The 18801-nt window shown below is 46.8% G+C and overlaps 1 protein-coding gene across 3 annotated transcripts in view; it reads right to left on the bottom strand.

The window, feature by feature from the left end:
• Nucleotides 1-5027: 5027 nt before the first annotated feature.
• PEAK1 (pseudopodium-enriched atypical kinase 1) overlaps nt 5028-18801 on the bottom strand; it is a 217995-nt gene continuing 204221 nt past the window's right edge. For all 3 annotated transcript variants that reach the window (XM_012728616.1, XM_012728617.1, XM_004688002.2), the window contains one exon: nt 5028-11841. In XM_012728616.1, the coding sequence (XP_012584070.1) occupies nt 10678-11841 (1164 nt within the window). In that variant the 3' untranslated portion in view covers nt 5028-10677. The remainder of the gene's footprint in view (nt 11842-18801) is intronic.

The following is an 18801-nucleotide window of genomic DNA, read 5'->3' as shown; positions in this document are numbered from 1 at the left end:
AGACCTCTCCTGACCCGCCCGCTGCTCCCCTCAACAGTGTACTTCCTCAGTCGGCCTGTTCTGCTCCCCACTCTGTCTTTGGTGAAGCCTCTCACCGCCCCTGCGCCTCTGGCCTGTACCCCAGTTCTGTATGCACAAATAAATAAATCTTTAAAAAAAGCTGACAAGAGCCAACACAGGTTAGGTGTGAGGGCAAGGAAGCCACCAGCTTCGGGAGGCTGCACAGTGGTGACAGTGATGACTGTGTAGACTGGGTGACACAGAGGGGTCCACACGACATAGAAGACAGTGTGAGGGCCAGGCAGGTTTGCCCCTTACTTGTGGGGAGGACGGGAAGCTTGGGGAGCCTTCGAGAGGAAGTAGGGAGCAGGGAGCAGACCATGCAGACTGATGAAACACACTGCTGAGGGGAGCAGCGGGTGGGTCAGGAGAGGTCTGCGGTGCCATGTGGGTCAGCTCCCTGGCCCGGGATCGAACTCACACTGAAGCGGCTTCGCCTAGCTCCTAGGGCTGCACCCCAACCCGTTGCGTCACCAGGGAGGACCCTCTTGTCTGTTTTGATTGGACCATGCTGACTCCTTGGGCTTTGGTGGTCCAGTACCAGAGCATGCTGAGTGACTTCACGCCTACCCCTTCCCTCCGTGGGTTAGTTTCCACGTCTACACAGAGAGGAAGTCACCAGAGACGCTGGGCTATTCTGAGTTTCTGTAACAGCCTGGGCGCTGCCTGCCTGCCTGTCTGTCTGCTGCAGCTGACACAGGGGTTGGGGGCCTGGGCTGCCTCGGGGGCCACCACTTGTCTGGGCAGCCACACCTGCGGGAACCAGCATCCTCACCCCCTGGAACCAGGTAACTAGTGGTCTTGGGAAACAAAGGAGTGTTTGCAGACTTGGAAACTTCTTTCTTTTCCCAGGGGAAAAGGAGAAACCTCATTAAGCCAAGACAAGAGAATTGGGTCGTGCCCGGATGATGCCAAGCAGGGACTGCCACTGGTGCTGTGAGCGGAACAGGCTATTAAATTTCAGATATAAGAAATCATCTGCTCCCTGTTATCGCCTGATCACTTTATTAGCACAAAAGATAAATTTAAACCACAGACTTATGCAAAAAGAAGTCAGTCTGCATCCTTTCCTAATTAAACTGAGAGAAGCCAGCTAGATCTAAGGACATCCAGCCCACTCAATTAATTAACATTTATTACAATCAGAAAACAATCTAATTCAATTAAAATGTTTCCACAAAAGTAGTTTAATGACTTTCCCCAAAATAAAGTACATTCAACTGGAGCGTTTATTATGCCAGACTTAAGTGTCCCAGGGAAGCTGAAACGACAGCCATGATGTGGGCTGCACGCTCTGCTGTGGGTGAGGCCGGGGTGGGCAGGGACGGCTGGGCCCCAGGCACAGAGGGAGCGTCTGGACACCATGACTGTGACCAGCAATGAGCCAGCTGACCCTGATCAGGGAAGCTGCCCATAGATGCGCAGATGCCTTCATTCTCACCCGCACTTCCTGCTGAACCCCCACCCTTCTAAAGGATGGAGAAGGGGCAGGCAGCTGAGAGGAGGCTTGTGTCAGGGCCGGGCCCATCTCTGCCTCCAAAGAGTTGGTCGCCTTGGGCATGTGGGAGGTGTTCAGAGAAAGGACTGTGAGCTGGGCTTTCTGAAATATAGCCAGGGGATATTCAGAAAGCTGGAGAAACTGTCAGGTTAGAGCTGCGAGCAGTTTTCTGACTCTTGGGAGGCAGAGATTTGAATCCACAGTGGCTTAGTTTGGCAAAAACTTCTTGTGGGTCCTGAGTCATAAAACCAGAAAGCCAATACCCACTTGGAGTTTGTCCTTTTGAGTGAACAGTATCTGAGCATGTATAGTTGCCATGTTGCTGGATCCTGTTCTTTAATCCCACAGTGACCTGTAAGAAACAAAGCTTCAGGGAGTGGGGAGCCTGACTCCAGACTCCGGCAGAGAGGGCTCTGGCAAACTTGGAATAATAATAATAATTGGGGAATTTGTAGGAGGGGGGCCTGAATCACTGGACCCCGGGTGCTCTGAACTTGGACACGTCCTCATGCACTTCCCATCTACCGGGGTCACACCTTGCTGACACCAAGTTCAGCTGTGGCCTCAGAAAAAGGACAGGCTGAACTAAGTCCCTTCTGATCCAGTTCAAAACTGCACCTGCCTTGTCTGAACCATACACCTTCATCAGCTCTGAGCGTAAGCTCCCAAAAGACCCTTGTTGACCTTGTGGGCAGGAAATGGGATGCCAACAATGTGATCTCAACTAACACAGTGAAGGATGGCAGGACTGTGGAACCTTCTGGATGGTATCAGCGGGTCAATTTCAGTTTCCAGATTTTTGACTATGAATATACATCTTTCATAATCTCAAAGAGCGACGAAAATGCTGTTTAGATAGCCCATCTTAGTTTTTCATTTCTCTTATTTCTAGAAAGGTCAAATTTGGATTACTCTGAGATATCTGTTTCATCTACCTATTGACATTTGGTGTTCTCACCGATTTGTATAAATTCTCTATAACTAAGGATTTTAACCCTCTGTTCATTTTATTTTTTGAAGTTATTTTCCTGGATGTTTACTTACTTTTTAATTTTGCTTCTAAAGTTTTCAGCCAATGAAGGTTTACCACCTTTATGTTGACAAACCTATTGAGCTTCTTCTCAGATGCCTTTTAACTTAGAAAGTCCTTTATCATCAAGAGATAAAACACACATCGACTTAACATTCTCCCGGTGTTTAGGGCTTCTTTTCTTTTTCCTTTCTTTTGCAGCCTGTGGCTCTTTCATCTGTCCAAATTCATTTTGGCTTCCAGTATGCAGATTAATTATCTTCACCATTGGTACCAGCACCTCTTATTGGATAAGACTTTCCTTTCCATTCAGTGCCATCTTACACATTCTGTTTTATAGATAGTAAGTTTTGTTTTCAGGTTCCCTATTCTGTTACATTGACTTGTTTTTTCTTGAACTTGTATCACACTGCTGTATTGAATGTCGTTATTGATCATTGCTTTTCATGTTTAAATAACCCCTCAATTTCAACAATTGCTGGTTTTCTTTCACCCTTTTATTCTTCCAAGGAACTCTGAGGGCCATTTTGTAAAGGTCAAAAGAAAAAAAATTAAGATTTTTAAAATTTCAATTTCACTAACATAGCCAAGACTCAATAGGGGTTTTTCTGTCCAACCCAAAGACTCATCTGCCTTTCCGTCTACGCTGATGGTTTTTAGCAGTTTTGTGCTACCTCAGCTTTCATTGTTTGGCTATTCCTGCAGGCCTATGGCTGATGGCCAGGGAAATAGAAATATAAAGAAGAAATTCACATCTATGTGTATATGGGTTATATACACATAGCAAGAGAAGTGGCCTTTTAAATGTTGTGTCTGGGCCCTCCCTGGTGGTGCAACAGGTCAAAGCACAGCACTGTGACTCTCTCGCAGCCACTGTAGCACAAGTTTGATCCCTGCCCTGGAGGTGACCCACATGGCACAGCAGACCTCTCTTGACCTGCCTGCTGTTCCCCTCAGCAGTGAACTTCATCAGTCTGTCTGTTCTTCTCCCCCACTCTGTCTCTGGTGAATCCTCTCACTGCCCCCCACACACCTCTGGCCTGTCCCACAGTTCTTGTAGCATTCCAGCTCAAGTGCAGGTTGGTGTGACAGCTGTGGACAGACCTGTGGTGAGCTGAGAGCTCACTGTGCCCTCCTATGCCCTATCCCTGGGGTCCCCTCATACATTGCAAATTCTTTAGCAGTCCAGTAGCCCTCCACCTTGCTCAAGATAGATGACCAGGAAATCTCTGCCTTCTGGTTGGTTCCATGGATCTTTCTGAGCATGTGCATATCAGGGATCTCAGGGAGTTAGGAGCCATGCCCGAGCCAGCTGTTTCCACTCAGAGGTTTGCCAATTTGAGAGTTGGATCTGCGCAACTGACTCCTCCTAGACACCCCCACCAACCACCCTGTGTGAAATCCAATTTTTAAGTTTCAACTGGGATCACCCGGAGCTGCTCTTACACAATCTGCAATCCCTATTTGCCAACTGCATTTCTTGGCCCCTAAGGCGCTAATGAAGTTCCTTCCAACAGAACACAGGCTCACTTAAATGGAAGACGATTTGCTGGGCCTTGGGGAGCAGGGCGGAACCCCTGGAGCAGAGCAAGCACGGTCACAGCCCCAGGCACGGAGAGCTCTGCTACCAGTTAATTCAAAGTAGAAATCAAAACACTCTGTGGCTGGGTTGGAAAGTCAGACTGCAGGCAGGCACGGAAGCCAAGGGCCCCGCCAGTGGTTCATGGCTACTGGGCCACCAGGACCTAGGAGGGTGGTATGGCTAGGCACCTGTGGGCATTCCAGGAGGGCTCCCCTCTGGGTGGGGTGGAGAGAAAATAGGGTGATATTCTCTCCATTTACACCAAAGGACAGGAACTTGGGGTTCTTTGGGCTTTCTGCCTGGGTCCCACACCTGGGCCCAGGTGGGCCATCACGTCATTAGAACACTTGACAGTCCAACCCAGTGCCCTTCACCAGTGACCTTGTGAACTTGCAGCCCCGATTGCCCACTCCTTTCTTTGGTTCATTCCCAGAAGCCAGTATGTGGGGCTCATAATCGGAAGGGGGGGGGGGTCCTGCTCCTCACCAGCAGCAGGCTGAGCCTGTGTTCAGGGACCCCTGGCTCTGTGACTGATCCTTCCTCCTGGGCCCATGTGACACAGAACATGAGGTTCATAGTAATCTGGGTTCTGCCTCCTTGCAAAAACAAAATGCTGGCGACCCATTTATGGATAATACCTTAAACAACATGCCTACAAACTCCAGAGTGCTTGCTAGTGGAGAGGTGAAGAAACTGGGCTGAAGAGTGTCCACTGTCGGGATGTAGCCTCTAAAATTCAGGTTAAACAGTCTACACATTTGTACTTTCATCTGGCGAACAGGCGGGAGGCTGTGCGCCGATTGGCCACCAGGGGGCAGTCGCATCCAGCAAACCTCTGCCTCCTGTGCTCCAGCACCGCCCAAGCCCCCGCTTTCTTTGGGGCCTCCTTCTCAGGTTAGGAAGAGATGAAGCGGACTTTTCGTCCAGGGCCCAAGACAGAATTTATCCTGTGGAACAAGACACAAGCGTGTCTGTCCCAGATCTAGCGTGGTCAGTGTGGGAGAGTCACTGAAAAGACAAGCGCTTGTTTCTTAGTGTATATTAAAATGAATTTATTTACACAGTAACATGATGCCACAGAGAAAACAGCAAAGTACCACAGCAAACCAAAGGGTGGTGCCTTCTGGTGACAGAGGGGACCTTTCATACAACGCTAAGTGGAGAAATGAAGTTCCAGGAAAGGGGCATGAGGAACAAGATTTTCCAATAGAGGGCGTGGTCAGAACCATGGGGCTGACAACTTGGAATGAGGACGGCCATGATTCAGGTCGCTGAGGAGGGCAGGGTTTGCCCCTTGATCTCAGCCAAATGCCCTGCAACATCATCAGCAGAAACCCCAACTAGCGTGTTCACATGTGACACCGTAAAACTGGCAAGGGAAGGATCACCAAGGGGAATTTGGAACAAGTTTCCTGAAGTAGTGTGGCTTAGCTTTCAAAAATGCTACCCTGAAGCCATAGGCTGATTCAACATTCAAGTCATCAAGAGTGCACAAACACACAGTACTTCCACACACTAGTCCGGCAAAGTGGATCTTCTGTAATACAGTAATATTTGTAGTAAAATATATGACTCTGTACTTCTGCTAGGTTAAAAAAATTCCCGACCTCTTTTGATTCCCTGAAACTTTCTTGATTTAAAAAAACATGGGGGTGAGTGGGATGGGTGAAGGGGAGATGCTGGAAGAAACATGAAGCTCTCTGGAGTGGGAGACATCTAATGAAGTCTGGAATGCAGTCCCTGCACCACCTGGGAGGGGAAAGCAGTGGCTGATGCAAAAACTTACTCTGACTTCATACAGCTGCAGAGAGAGGGTGTTAACAGCGGGATAGCACCTTGTACATTCTGGGCACTTACGATGGTGACGATGAGTGGTAAACACCTTGGTAGGAAGGTTTATAAAAAGTATTACAATTGGTTAAGAAATTTCCCAAGAGTTCTTAAACAAACTCATTGAAACTACCATGTCTCTTAACTGAAAAAACCCTCAGCTTTCAGTATCACCTGGACACGTTGTCTCCAAGCTTACGGTTCAGCAACAGCCACAGTCAAGGGAGAGGGAAGGGCTCCTTCTCCTTACATGCCGAGGAACTTTACAACGCGCCCAGGCTTTTCTCGTCTTTCCCCCCCTCTAATGCAGGAAATGGACTGTTTTTAAAAAAGGTGCTTTTGGAGGATGGATTATTTGATCAGCGTGACATGGAATGTATGTGAGTTCGCCTCCCGTGGCATCTGCCGTAAGTCAACCTCATCACTGTAGAAGCGTCAGGATCAAAGGCTTGATTTCTTTGGTATCATCTCTATCTAGGACCTTGCACGGCAGCTCCTCTGCGTCCCCATGGCATTGTTTTTGGTCCGCGGAACCCCCTTGTTTGGTGCCGCCGTGAGCATAGACAGCTGGACTTTGTGGATTTATCTCGGCACAGCCTCTGGGCCTTTGAGAATCTCAGCTCCAATGAGGTAAAACTAATAACCCGGCTTCACTGGCAGCCCTCCTGCTCACCCATTAAACTGGACCAGAATTTTCAATCCTTATCAACTAGTGAGGGGAATAAAACATTATTAGAGCTGGCCCAGCCAGTCAAGTTCTTTTCCTCTCTCCAAGTATCTTCATGCTTTATACATTTAGAACCACTTGGGCTATATAGTGCAGTATCCCAAGTCTATCCCAGTTACTGGCACTAGCTTGTGTGTTTTTGATCTCTGGTGGTGAAATCTAGGGGAAAAAAATCTAGTTGGAGGTTACCAGCAAAACCAAGTCAGGTTACATCTCAGCACCAGAGTATTCTTAATTCAGATTTGGGAAGAGTACAATATTTCTCTGCCCCAATTTAGCAGGCCGCAAAGATTATACGTGAACATTTTACACGGCTAGAAACATTAAAATACAATTCTAGTTTTGCCACCAGAAAGAACACTAGTACTTCTGGAGGTTTAGCTCTCAAGGCTTAGAATTTTCCCTGTTCACGAACTTATTCTGAATTCAGAAGCAAAATTGGCCTACACTTAATCTGACAATGTAAGGTTACAGAAACGCTTCAAATCCCAGTGTGTTTTAAGCCCCTCAGTATCAGTAGGTTAGGTAGTGTGGGTACATGCGCCCCTCTCTGTGCCTCACCCAGTTCATTTTCCGAGGGCCAAACTTGAACCCCATGGCCATGCTGCTGGCCCTCTAGTTCTAATTTGGTCTAGGGTTTGGTGGGCCAATCCGTGTTTCTTTTGCTGTTGATTCCACAGGTTATAACTGCTCTTGTTCCCATCCTGTTTTATTCATCATGAACTCACTTCCAGGCATCATAGCTGTGTTAAATGCACCCAAGGGGTTGTCCCAGGCTAGCATGGGAGACTTCTCCCAGTCCGCCGTGTGAAACATCTGCTTCTCTCCCTCAGACACGAGGCCATCACCCTAACAAGGCACTCTGCCATACATTCAGTCTGGGTCTTGGCTGCGCCAGCCACTACCCTGTTTCCCTAGCACTCACACGTGTTAGAGAGATTGTTCTCATGTGGCTTAAGGAGAAGTCCCAATAGTGACTTAACTGTCCAAACTCTCAATATTAAATGGAAGAATCTATATTCCATAGAGTTCTATTGAAGTCTGTAGAATAGGAAAAAAAAATTCAGTCAATATTGAAGACAATAACTTGATGTTACTTGAGGAAACTTAAAGTGCTACACTAGTCACAATCAAAACTCATATATATATATATGTATAGAGAGAGAGAGGGAGGAGAGAGATAAATATGTATGTCTATCTGTGTCTGAAGGTAGGATTTCTTTCCAGTTGATAAATGACTCAAAGGCCTTACAAAAATTGAAATGGAAATTTAAAATATTTGTGGTATCAGACTGACATAATTTCATTATTTTGGGAAAATATTCTGAGGCCCATCTGATGTGTACTTCTTGCCTAGGCAATTTATTCTGCTTCAACTTGTTACACCTGCTTCCCTCCCTACCTCACATTCCTTGGCTCACTCAGAGAAAAACTAATCTAGCCCCTGTTTCTGGGAACCTGAGACAACTTCTCTATTTGGTAGTCACCTGTGCCCTTCACACATCTTAATATAAGGACAGTCTAAAGCCATCTGTTGTGAAGAGGTGCCTGGCTCCAGGACAGTGGGACTATGGTAGTGGAGGGTGTCTGTGTGTGTAACACTAGAGAGCTAAAGTGAAGACTGAACCCAAGTCAAAACAGGAAGAAATAGAAAGGACACTGAGAGAGCAAATAGAGGGGCCAGGGGGTATTCTTCATTAAATAGGACATCTCACTAAATAGCCAACATTCAAATGTACATGGGCAAGGCACCACGAGAGTGACATTGAGAAAGTGTCTCAATGTGCAGGCCATGGGGGCGGGGGCGCTGGCTGGCATGTTCTGGGGCCTGTGTGCTGCCATTCAGTGTATAAGCAGGCCGGGCTTATGTGCACAGGGCCAGTGCTCAGTGAGCCTGATCACCAGCGTGCTAGGCGAGGTGTGGCCATGCCGAGGGACAGTGACAGGGTGGCCTGCTGGCCAGCAGCACCAGGCCCACCCTGTGGCTGTCCCTGGGCGCAGAGCCCTGCTCTCTAGCTCGAGGAGCCCAGACTGTGGCCAACCAGCTCTCTTCCCTGGACTGCTGGCCAGGAGGACAAGGGGAATCCTCCATTGGAGCCTCACATGTCCCATTCTCTTAAAACAAGGAATAAAAGCACGATAAAATACATTCTTCTCCTTTCGTAATCCTCTTCAATATATGCGAATCACGTGAAAAGCTGTCAAATTTCTAAAATTTTCTAAAGGTTTAGAAATTTCCAAAAGGCCACTAATGTGCTAGGTAATACTGCACAATCAGTTTTGACTTTAAGAGACTCTATGGTGGTGACGAGGGGCTCAGGGCTCCCTCACTGATGAGGCAAAGAGAACATACCCATCAGCCTTGCCACAGGCGGCTCCCCAAGGCCCGGCCTCTTCTTGCAGCACATACATGTGCGTGCACACACGAGCGTGCACTCGTGCCATCTGAGTGACTCTTGGGATTTCAAGGTTGAAGTAAACAGATACTCACAGTTTTTGAATAAAGCAAGCGTGCACACACACACACGTATACACACACTCTGGTGGAAGGAACACTCATCTCTTAGCGCAGATATGTGCCAAGGGAAGAAGGGGCAGGTTTCTGTAGATCTTGCTTCAGGTGAAGTTGCAACATAAACACTGTAATATACAGCTAAAAAAAAATACATACAAAAAATTGCACATATATCCACGGGCCCCACGCATGGTGAGTGGCTCTCAGCAGCCCCCTCAGCCATTTTATTTCCTGGGAGCTGACCTCCAGAGCTACTGGGGAGCTCCTGGGAGCAGCCTCTGTGGGGAAGGTGGACAGCTGGGAGGAGTGTGAAGTCTCAACAGCCACCCTGGACCCCCCCTGGCCACCCACCAGCCAGCAGAACCTGGCCTTTGTCAGGGTTCTTCGTGCTCAGATGACAGCTGTGTCATCCAGGCCTGCTGCCACAGCACTTGGTAGACTAGTTAACACCGACCACTGAGGCAGGGAGCTGGCCAGTAACTCCCAGGTGGGGACCTGTGATCTGGGTGTCACCAGCCCTGGCTGATGAGGCTGACAGCTCTGACAGTAATCGAAGTAGGAATTTATACTCTAATGGCCCCTGGAGAACTTCACATGCAGCAAAACCACCCCCTTGTCTCCTCTCAGCCACTGTATGAATGGCACTCCACCCTGTTGAGTGCTGGTGACATTACTGTGTGGGTCACCTCTGTCATCACCACAGTGGCTGCTAAACCCAAACTTCACTGGCGAGTGGGGACAGAGTAGAGGTGAGAGAGTACCAGGCAGTGACAGCAGAGGGACGCTGTTAGGGCCATCCTCCATGCAGTACACACGCTTATCGATGACAGAAATGGGAACGTGAAGACTGGTCTGTGCCCCAGAAGCTGGGCTCTCGCCGTAACTTTGTACTGTCTGCTGGCACAAAAAGATCTCGTCCCCAGAACCAAGAAGGGGCTATGCTAAGTGGGGCAGTCCTGCCTGGAAGAGTCAGTTATGATACTTGAGAGGAGGAAGGTCTGTTGTGAGAACTTACAGGATACAACAGTAAGGGTTGGTTAAATCTGTCTATTGCTAGTCGGAATAAATACTTGGTGTTAAAATGATGGGAGATATTTGGATGCGGAGGAACTGGACACAGCTCAGCGAGTCACGTTAAAGGAGCAGTCCTTTCAAAGATGTGCATTTTCATTGTTTACTTGCATCTGTGGTATACTTGGGGTTGGGGGGGGTTCCAATGGAAGGTAACTGCACATTGGTGCGGTTGAATTTCTGCAACGTTCAGACAGACTGAGTGTCTCACTCAAGCTGGAGCTGTGGCTAACCTTTCTGAGGAGATGGAATTGTTCATGGTCAGTGGCAGTCTCTCTCCTCTCCTTGAATTCTGCACGTCGGGAGGGGAGGTGTGTGGGTGGCTTGATGATGATCAATGAAATGAGAGCAGCACTGGGGCACGTTAACGGTGTTGTAGGATTTTCACAATGCAGCTGAGGGAGTCTGGAGTGGCAAAGGCCAAATACTGAGCACAAAGCCAGTCCTCCAGGCCAACCCCCACCTCCCTGTCCAGGGACTTCTCAGCAAATTTGATCATTAACAGGGTTCGCTTGATGTCCAGCCAGTTCTGGAGCAGGGTGTTCCTCTGGGCTGGGCTGGGGGAGGTGGTGAATGTCTGGAAGAGATCTTCCCGGGGGCCCCAGAGCAGGCACTGGAGGATGCCTCTAGCATCTGAAATGAGGATCCGCTCAGAAGGGTTGGGATTCAGGAGGCAGCTGGCCAGCTGCTGCAGGCCCCGGGAGTAGGGGGAGCGGGAGGGGATGCGGGGCAGGTCTGCCCGTGTGTACTCCTTCTCCTTCAGCTCTGGGTTCTCGTCGAAGGGGTTGGGCAGGTGCAGCATCTCGTAGATGAGGATGCCAGTCTGGAACTCATCGCACTTCTTGTACTGGGTGGCTGTTATGATCTCTGGGGCGAGGCGGGACTGGTCCCGGAGGATCTCGGGGTCCACCAGATGGCTCTTCTGCCTGGCCTGAGAGAAGTTGCTTACTATGAGCCTTGTGGGGCAAGATGAGGCAGGACTGGGCTCAGCAGGCCGAAGGCCCTGGGCAGTGCTGCCTGGCTGGTAGTGGACCAGCAGCAGGTTCTCCAGGCGCAGGTCACAGTGAGTGACATGGTAGGGTTTGAGGTGCTCGAGGCCAGAGCACAGCTGGAGGAGCAATAGACACACCTGTCTCTCGTACAAATCTGGGCTTTTCCCATGTTGAGCCAGCGAGTCTCGCACAAAATCGGCCACGGTGAGACAGGGCACCTCTCTGGTGATGACCACGACGTGGCTTCTCTGCTTCCTGCTAAGGACACCCTGGCTGGCTTTCTGGGACAGCTCTGTTTCAGAGCAGGGCTCCGGGCTTTTCTCTTCCGTTTCTCCTTTCCTCTCTTTTTCAGCTGCTTCCATTTCATCCTCTTCCTCTTCAAGAGCATCAGGATCCTCCCAGGGGAGCAGGCGGTTAGGTACTTCAGCAAGGAAATGACCACAGTCCTGCTGGATGTTAAAATGGACAGCTAGACTCTGCCGGACAGCCAAGCTGTGATAATACTGCTGAGATTCTTTAGCTTTGCTCTTACAGATCTGAAAAAGGAAAGCAAATAACAGTTGAAGACGCACATTTTCATAAGCAGGCTCATGATGTACAAAGGAGGATTAAGTGGAAGGCGGCTGGTTGGGAAGAGTGATGGAGTGATATCTGGAGAGAAGGTTTCATTGCCCTCTGTGAATGACAGTGACAATGGCAGCGACCATTTCTCATGGCTGTCCACATGCTTAGCATCTAATGTGCATTATCGTTAATCCTTACAGTAACCTTTCAAATGAGGCTGAGGATTTAAGAATCACCAACAAAGAGAAAGCCCAGGACTATCAGTTTGCAAACCGAGCTGTCTATCAATAAAGTTTGCTCTTTCCACTATACCCTGGACCTCATCTAGAAAACAGCACAACAAAAGTAATTTTTTACCTGCTTTCTGTGATGACTTATAGCCCAGAATTATAGAACAATGTAGGTCAGAATATCTTATTAGCCCAGAACTGTGACATATGATTGGCTGGGTAATCTGTGGGGTTCCCTAACTTTTCAGTGAGTATCATTATTCTGACAGTCACACACGGGCACTCACTGCCAGGGTCACGGAACTGACCTGACCTAGTCAGGGCTAAACCAAGCTTCCAGTGGAATTTCATGTTCTCTCTTTCTGCCTCACTTGAGACAGGCAACAGGCCTTTCTGGGAGACTTTATTAAGTGGTTATAGGGCAAGAAATTAGTTTTTTCTTTTGGGGGGGGGTGTATATCAGAAGTACATTATTTTAATCTTTGGTAGAAAAGAAAACAAATAAATAAAATCCCTCCTCAATGGATCTCTCTCTCGAGATACAACGTGGAAAAGCTGACATCTCATAGCCGGCGGCAACTGGGACCAGACGAGCGCTGCTCCACCACCTGCCGACTGCAGGCCAGTGTCTGCTCTCCCGAGACCAGAGGTGGGTGCTGCCCTGCTCTGCAGCTGTGCAGGGCTCTCAGCTGCAGCCCCCTCTATGGTGTCCTTACTGCTTGCTTGTTGCAGTAATACAGGAGAGAAGTTCAGAAGCATTTTTAGTCATTTTTATTTAAAAAGGAAAATGTGCATTTTCTTAGAAGGGTGCCAGAAGGCCTCCAGTGCTGAGGAGCAGCATATTCTGATTTTCACTCAAATAGGTATTAAAAGAGAGAGAGAAAGATCAAGGCAAAGGTGTGTCAGGTTTAGTGTGTTCCTGTTGTATTGTTATGACTGATACTAGTGATAATGGCATAGAAACCAGTCTACTTTGCTCTCTCCAACTCATTCAATCCTCTACTTATATATCTACCTACATAGAAATTTTTTTTTTCAATTCTTCTACCACCCATATCATCAGTTTGAGGGCAAACTAAGTATTTCTTCCTTAAGGAAACTTCTAGTCTTGAAACAGAGCTATCCTTTCACTGAGTTTAAGTTCAAATACACATCTTTCAGAAAATATCATCTTTGGAAAGATGATAATAAATGATAAATATCATCTCTCAAAGTTAACACTTATATAAATAATCCTATATTCCCATAACACAAATTCTTTCTGTCCTGTACTTTTTGGCAATATTTCATACTTATGTGTCACCAGGTACTTTAAAACCATCTACCAGTCATCATTTAGTTGTGTAGGAGCTGGATCAGGGCATGGCACCATTTTCAGTTTTAATAGTTTGCTCACTATCATACTGCCTGTTTGGACTAGAAGTTCAAAGGTTCCAACTCCTCAGTCTTCGAAAGTCAATCAAATACCACTGTGTGCAGGTGAATGAGAGTGTGTGTAGTTGAATTCCAGCTGTTAAGGAATATTGGACATTCACCAAGGACCACGGAGGCCTGAGATTTCGCTCTGCCACAAGCTGTATAGTCTCGGGCATTTCACTTAATTTCTCTGTCCCTCAAAAGAGACTATGTAAAGAAGAGTGAAATTTACTTGATAGAGCAGCTGTGAGGATGTACTGAGAGCAAGTATACATAGTATATTGTAAACTGCAAAGATGTACAATGTAATACTGATAATGACCAACCAAAACCACAATCTGCAATGTTCCAAGTGATGCACTATTGTGGATTCCTTCAATTTTTTCCAGCAAAGAGAAGTCAGAAAAATGTATTTTTCTTTGGAGTCTTAAGAGCACTTGTCATAGCAGTGACCATAGGTTTGGCATGGGGCAGCTAAAGAGGGGCCACTGAAGTTGTTGGTGGTGACTAGGTGCTGCGGTAACACAACTACCAGTGGGACTAGTGGGGGGCACAGCGATGAGTCACCCCTTTGGAATGTGAACCTAGAATCTTTTCCCCAACAGCACTGGCAGCAGCTGCGGACCCCACCCTAGGGGCTCCATCTCAGCTGCTGCCCGGGAGCAATAAACTCTGTTTGCTCAGCCTCTGCCTCCTGTCTTTCTTTCTCGCAGCTGGTCACAGAGGCTGCGACAAAACAGAAGTCAACCTCTAGGCGAGGGTCAGCCCTGCCAAACAAGTCAGCAGTATGTCTGATCCAAGATAGGCCAACCTAAGGCTAAAGAGAGAGAGAGACAGAATTATTTGACCAATCTGCAGTTTTCAGTCTACCAACTGCAGTGGAAAAAAAAAAAAAAAAGAGCTTGCCACTTTGGGGTTTGACGTCAGAAGCAGAGAAGACAATTGTGACCACTATTCTAATTGCGATATTTTAGTTGTCTCCACACACACAGCTTTATAAGGGTCCCCAGAGCTCTGTGAGTAGATAAGAACACAGACAACTACAACAAGAATTTATGTTCAGCTTCACAGATCAACTTGAGATAAACGTTTGGAGTGATTTACGAAGAAGAAATGATAAATTGTTCAGCCATTTTGGATGCTCCAAAGGAAAATGGCCTGCCAGATAGCCAGCCCGAGTGGGTGACACTCCTTATCACTTCATTTTATAATATGTAGACAAGCTGAAGAAAAATGGGTCACCCTTGTTGTGAGGGAAAAGGAGAAAGGAAGAAGACTGGAATGTGAAAGAGGGGAGAAAACAGTAAGGGCTTTTAATTGGTTCATATCTATGAAAACATTTACAACCAAAACACGAAGCCATAGAGATTTCCATAATAGGATTTCTCACATGACAAGTAGCTCATAAATCTTTATTATGGAGGCTGTGATGATATACATGTAGGTAGGAGTACTGTATTATTCCACATACTATAGAGTAACCATTTTTCAAATATTAATAACTTGACTCCTTTGGTTTTTTAAAAAACTTCAAACGATCTGACTTCAGATGATAAATTTCTATAGTCCAAAAATTATTTGAGAGAACAAGTCCCTCTTTCCAGGCAATGGCAAGGTCCTGTTCCGGCTGCTTTTCCTTCTTTCCTTACCCAATTATTTTCTCTATTAGGGATTAAAGTAACCTCTTCTTGGCCTCCCATCTTATCTCTCCTGAAAGGAATTCACATTTCTTCTTTAAAAGGGGTTGCTGGCTTGAATTTGAGGGATCTCAAAAAAGAGTCCATTCCTCAGAAAGGAAAATTTCCAAGGACTCCTACACCCCTTCAAATTTTGAAGCAGGCACAAAGCTGAAGCTGGAGTGTCCAACATGTTTGTGTAAGATTCCCCTTTCTAATAGAAGGGAAATCATCTCATATTTGTTTTGATTATGTATGGGAAAATCCACTTGAAATGCTGCCAGGTTTGCAGATTCTGCACTGTTGCAGTGACATTTTCTGAATGGGAAGAAAAACCCAGGAGAGCCTGAGTGGCAGCGACACTAGAGGGAGCTGTGATACCAACACCCTGGAGCCACTTACGTAAACCACACAGCAAGAACAAAACCAGGATGGGAAGGTCGGCTCCTATAAAATGTGCCCTTGGTTTTTCCTGGACACATTTTAGGCCCTACAAAGGTGGCAATGCCAAATTCATGCAAAGGGATGCTTCATGCGAAGAGCACAGCAGGCAGGAATGCCCTCCCTGGGCACAGAGCCTTTGCCCTCTTGCCCATTCTCACGGCTCGCCAACCTGGGCTGCTGCTTGAGAGGAAGCCAGAAGAACATCGATAGGGACCATCAGTCAGCTGTTAGTCACACACCCACCGTGTGTGGAGAAACACACCACATAAAAAGGAGGCTGGAAGGGAAATCGAGTGCTTGTCTCAGTTAATAGAGATGAGTGAGGACAAAGGAGGGGGAGAAATATTGATTCCTATCAATTGAGCACTGAAACCACTGCTGGCTCTTCGGCATTTCCCATTTGTAGGAGACCACGTTCTGAAGCAATATAGCCAGAACCCCAAATATAGTGGGTTGGGGATCTCTTAACCACTGCTAAATAATGTTGGTAAATAGGGAAAAACATGTTTCTGGAACCAGAGCCAAATTACCCTCTTGTGAGAACCTCTGAGACCGACCCAGGACAAGACATACACATAGTCACACACGTACTCATGCCTGATCTTAGTGGTGAAACAGTCTGACAACGATTCCTCACACACAACCTGAAAAGTCAAATTCCAAACATTCATTTCAGTACAGGGGCTCATTTTCTGTGTTGCTCATGGCAACTGCTCTGCATACCTTTGAGGCAAGCATGCCTTTACAAAGCAAGTGTGTTTATAATAATGATCTCAACCTAGACAGCTAACCTTTAAAATGGAGGATGTGGAGGGGGGAGAGGCTTTTACTATTATACCCCATTAAACATAGATGAGACAGAGAAGAGAGTATTGTGTGTCTAACTCTACTGACCCTTTCAGAATGGCTATGAGCCTGGGACCTGTTAAGAGGAGGTATGCCTTGCCACGCTTTTCAATATCGGCAGTGGAAGAGAAATTGTTTTAGGCTACACAGCAGGAGGTGGAGGGAGGCAGGGGTGGGGTGGGGAGAGATGCACTTGTGGTAAAACAGGGTGGCACGTCCATGAGACGAATCAGTTGTTGGATGGATGGATTATCCATTCTTTACTTGACCCTTCCCACCAAATGACCCTTGTAGGGTTTGGATAGAGGATGGGGTTCTGCTCTCTTGTCCACTTTCCCCATTGACATCAACAAGCTCCTGGCTTCAACCGTGCTGGTGTATTGCTGACTGCCACTTCTACACTGGTAGCCCAAAGTTGTCTCTGAACTTTAGGCTCATCAATACTCACAGCCTACTTGATTTCTCCTTACATATATGTTCAATCCCACAGATGTCATAAATTTAATCTGCTCTGAACTTATCTTCCCACCAAGTCCTTGTACTTTCAGCATCCCCTCTTTTGGTGAATGACTCCATTATCCATTTTAACATCTGGATAAGAAATCAAGTTCATTCTTGATTTCTCCTCCATCTTCACACCTGACATCTATCTTATTACCAACTTCTATTGATTTTGCTCCCAAGTAACTTTCAAGCTATCTTCTTTCATTCATCTCTATGGCTACTATTATCACTTGCCTGTACTAACATGAAAGATTTTTTTTAAAAAAGGTTTTAATTTACTTATGCATATAGAACTGGGGTACAGGCCAGAGGTGCAGAGGCAGTGAGAAGATTCACCAGAAACAGAGTGGGGAGCAGAACAGGCCAATCAATACAGTGTACTGCTGAGGGGAGCAGTGGGTGGGTCAGGAGAGGTCTGCTGCACCATGTGGGTCACTATGGGGCAGGGATAGACCTCGGCCTAAAGTGGCCTCGGCTTGGCTTAGCTTTGCAGTGCAGTGCTCCAACCTGCTGCGCCACAAAGAAGGGCCACATGAAAGATATCTAATGGTTTTCCCCTCTTCTCATGTTGATTCCCCTCAAATATACCTTCCACATGGCCAGCAAAGCCACCTTTCAGAAAGTTACAGAATCACTTGCTCAATTAAACTTTATAGTGGTCCCCTATCATCTTCAGAGGATCAATTCCTGGCTGGCCTCCATTCCAGTCTTTTTATTTGTTTCTTTTTTAAGACTAATTTTGTCTATTTATGCATAGAAGAACTTGGTATAAGCCAGTGGTACGGGGGGTGAGAGGATTCACCAGAGACAGAGTGGAAGATAGAGTAGAGGATTCACAGAGATAGAACAGAACAGATGGATCTAAAATATACTGCTGAAGGGATCTGCAGGTGACAACAGTGCAGAGCTTAACCCCTAGGCCACCATGGAGTCCAGAAGTCTTAGTTCTCAATTCTCATCTAAGTTTTGCCACACTGAACTGCCTGAGCTTTCCACTCCTACCCTCTAGGTATTCTATGATTGGGGTGCCTTCTCACCCCCATCTGACTGAAGGATTTCCATTTATTCTCTCAAGCTCTAATAAAGAGCGAAAGTACTAAACACCCTAAACCTCCTTCCTGTGTTTCTTCTATATCTTGTACATCTTTATTATTTCAGTTATTAATATTTGGGGGCTGTCATCAGAGCACGTATTTCTACATTTAGGGCCAAGTATCTGTGTCCTGAGAAAGGCTACATCTGACTGGGGGTAGCCATAGGATTTACGTACTCTGAGCAGCTAGAACACACGAACAGTGTTTACGAAACAGATTGAAATTGGCAAGGTGATAGGGAGGGGCAAGGGCTTACAAATGTGAGTAATAAGCAAATGACTATGCAAATGAGGAAAATCTGAACAATGAAAGCTGTCTGCTAAGTCCAGACTGTCCTGGAGGCTCAGTGGTTATGTACTGCATAAAACACCATTGTGCTTCATCTTTCCATTCAATTTTCTCTCCTTTCCCCCAAAGAAAGCAATAATTACAAAATACAGGACTCTTCAAAAAATACTCTACATCAACTTTTATTTTTCCATTATGGGCCCAGATGGTCTCGTATGCCTTCAACCTACTTCCACTTTCTCAGCGGGGAGTCTTATTTCCATCTCCCACGATGTAGTTTACAGGGCCTCAGTGTACGTTAAGTGAGATGGATAGTGCAGAGAATGAGTGGTAGAGGAACAAAAGTGGGAAGCACTGGAGAGCACACACACTGTACCATCTGTGCTACTTTTTCACATTACACAAAACCACAACTGCAAATGGTAAAGGGTACA

Source organism: Condylura cristata, unplaced genomic scaffold (genome assembly GCF_000260355.1).
Source record: "Condylura cristata isolate star-nosed mole 26May11 unplaced genomic scaffold, ConCri1.0 scaffold00023, whole genome shotgun sequence".
NCBI lineage: Eukaryota > Metazoa > Chordata > Mammalia > Eulipotyphla > Talpidae > Condylura > Condylura cristata.
Note: the sequence above shows the minus strand (reverse complement) of the source record. Positions and strands in the feature narration are given on the sequence as shown.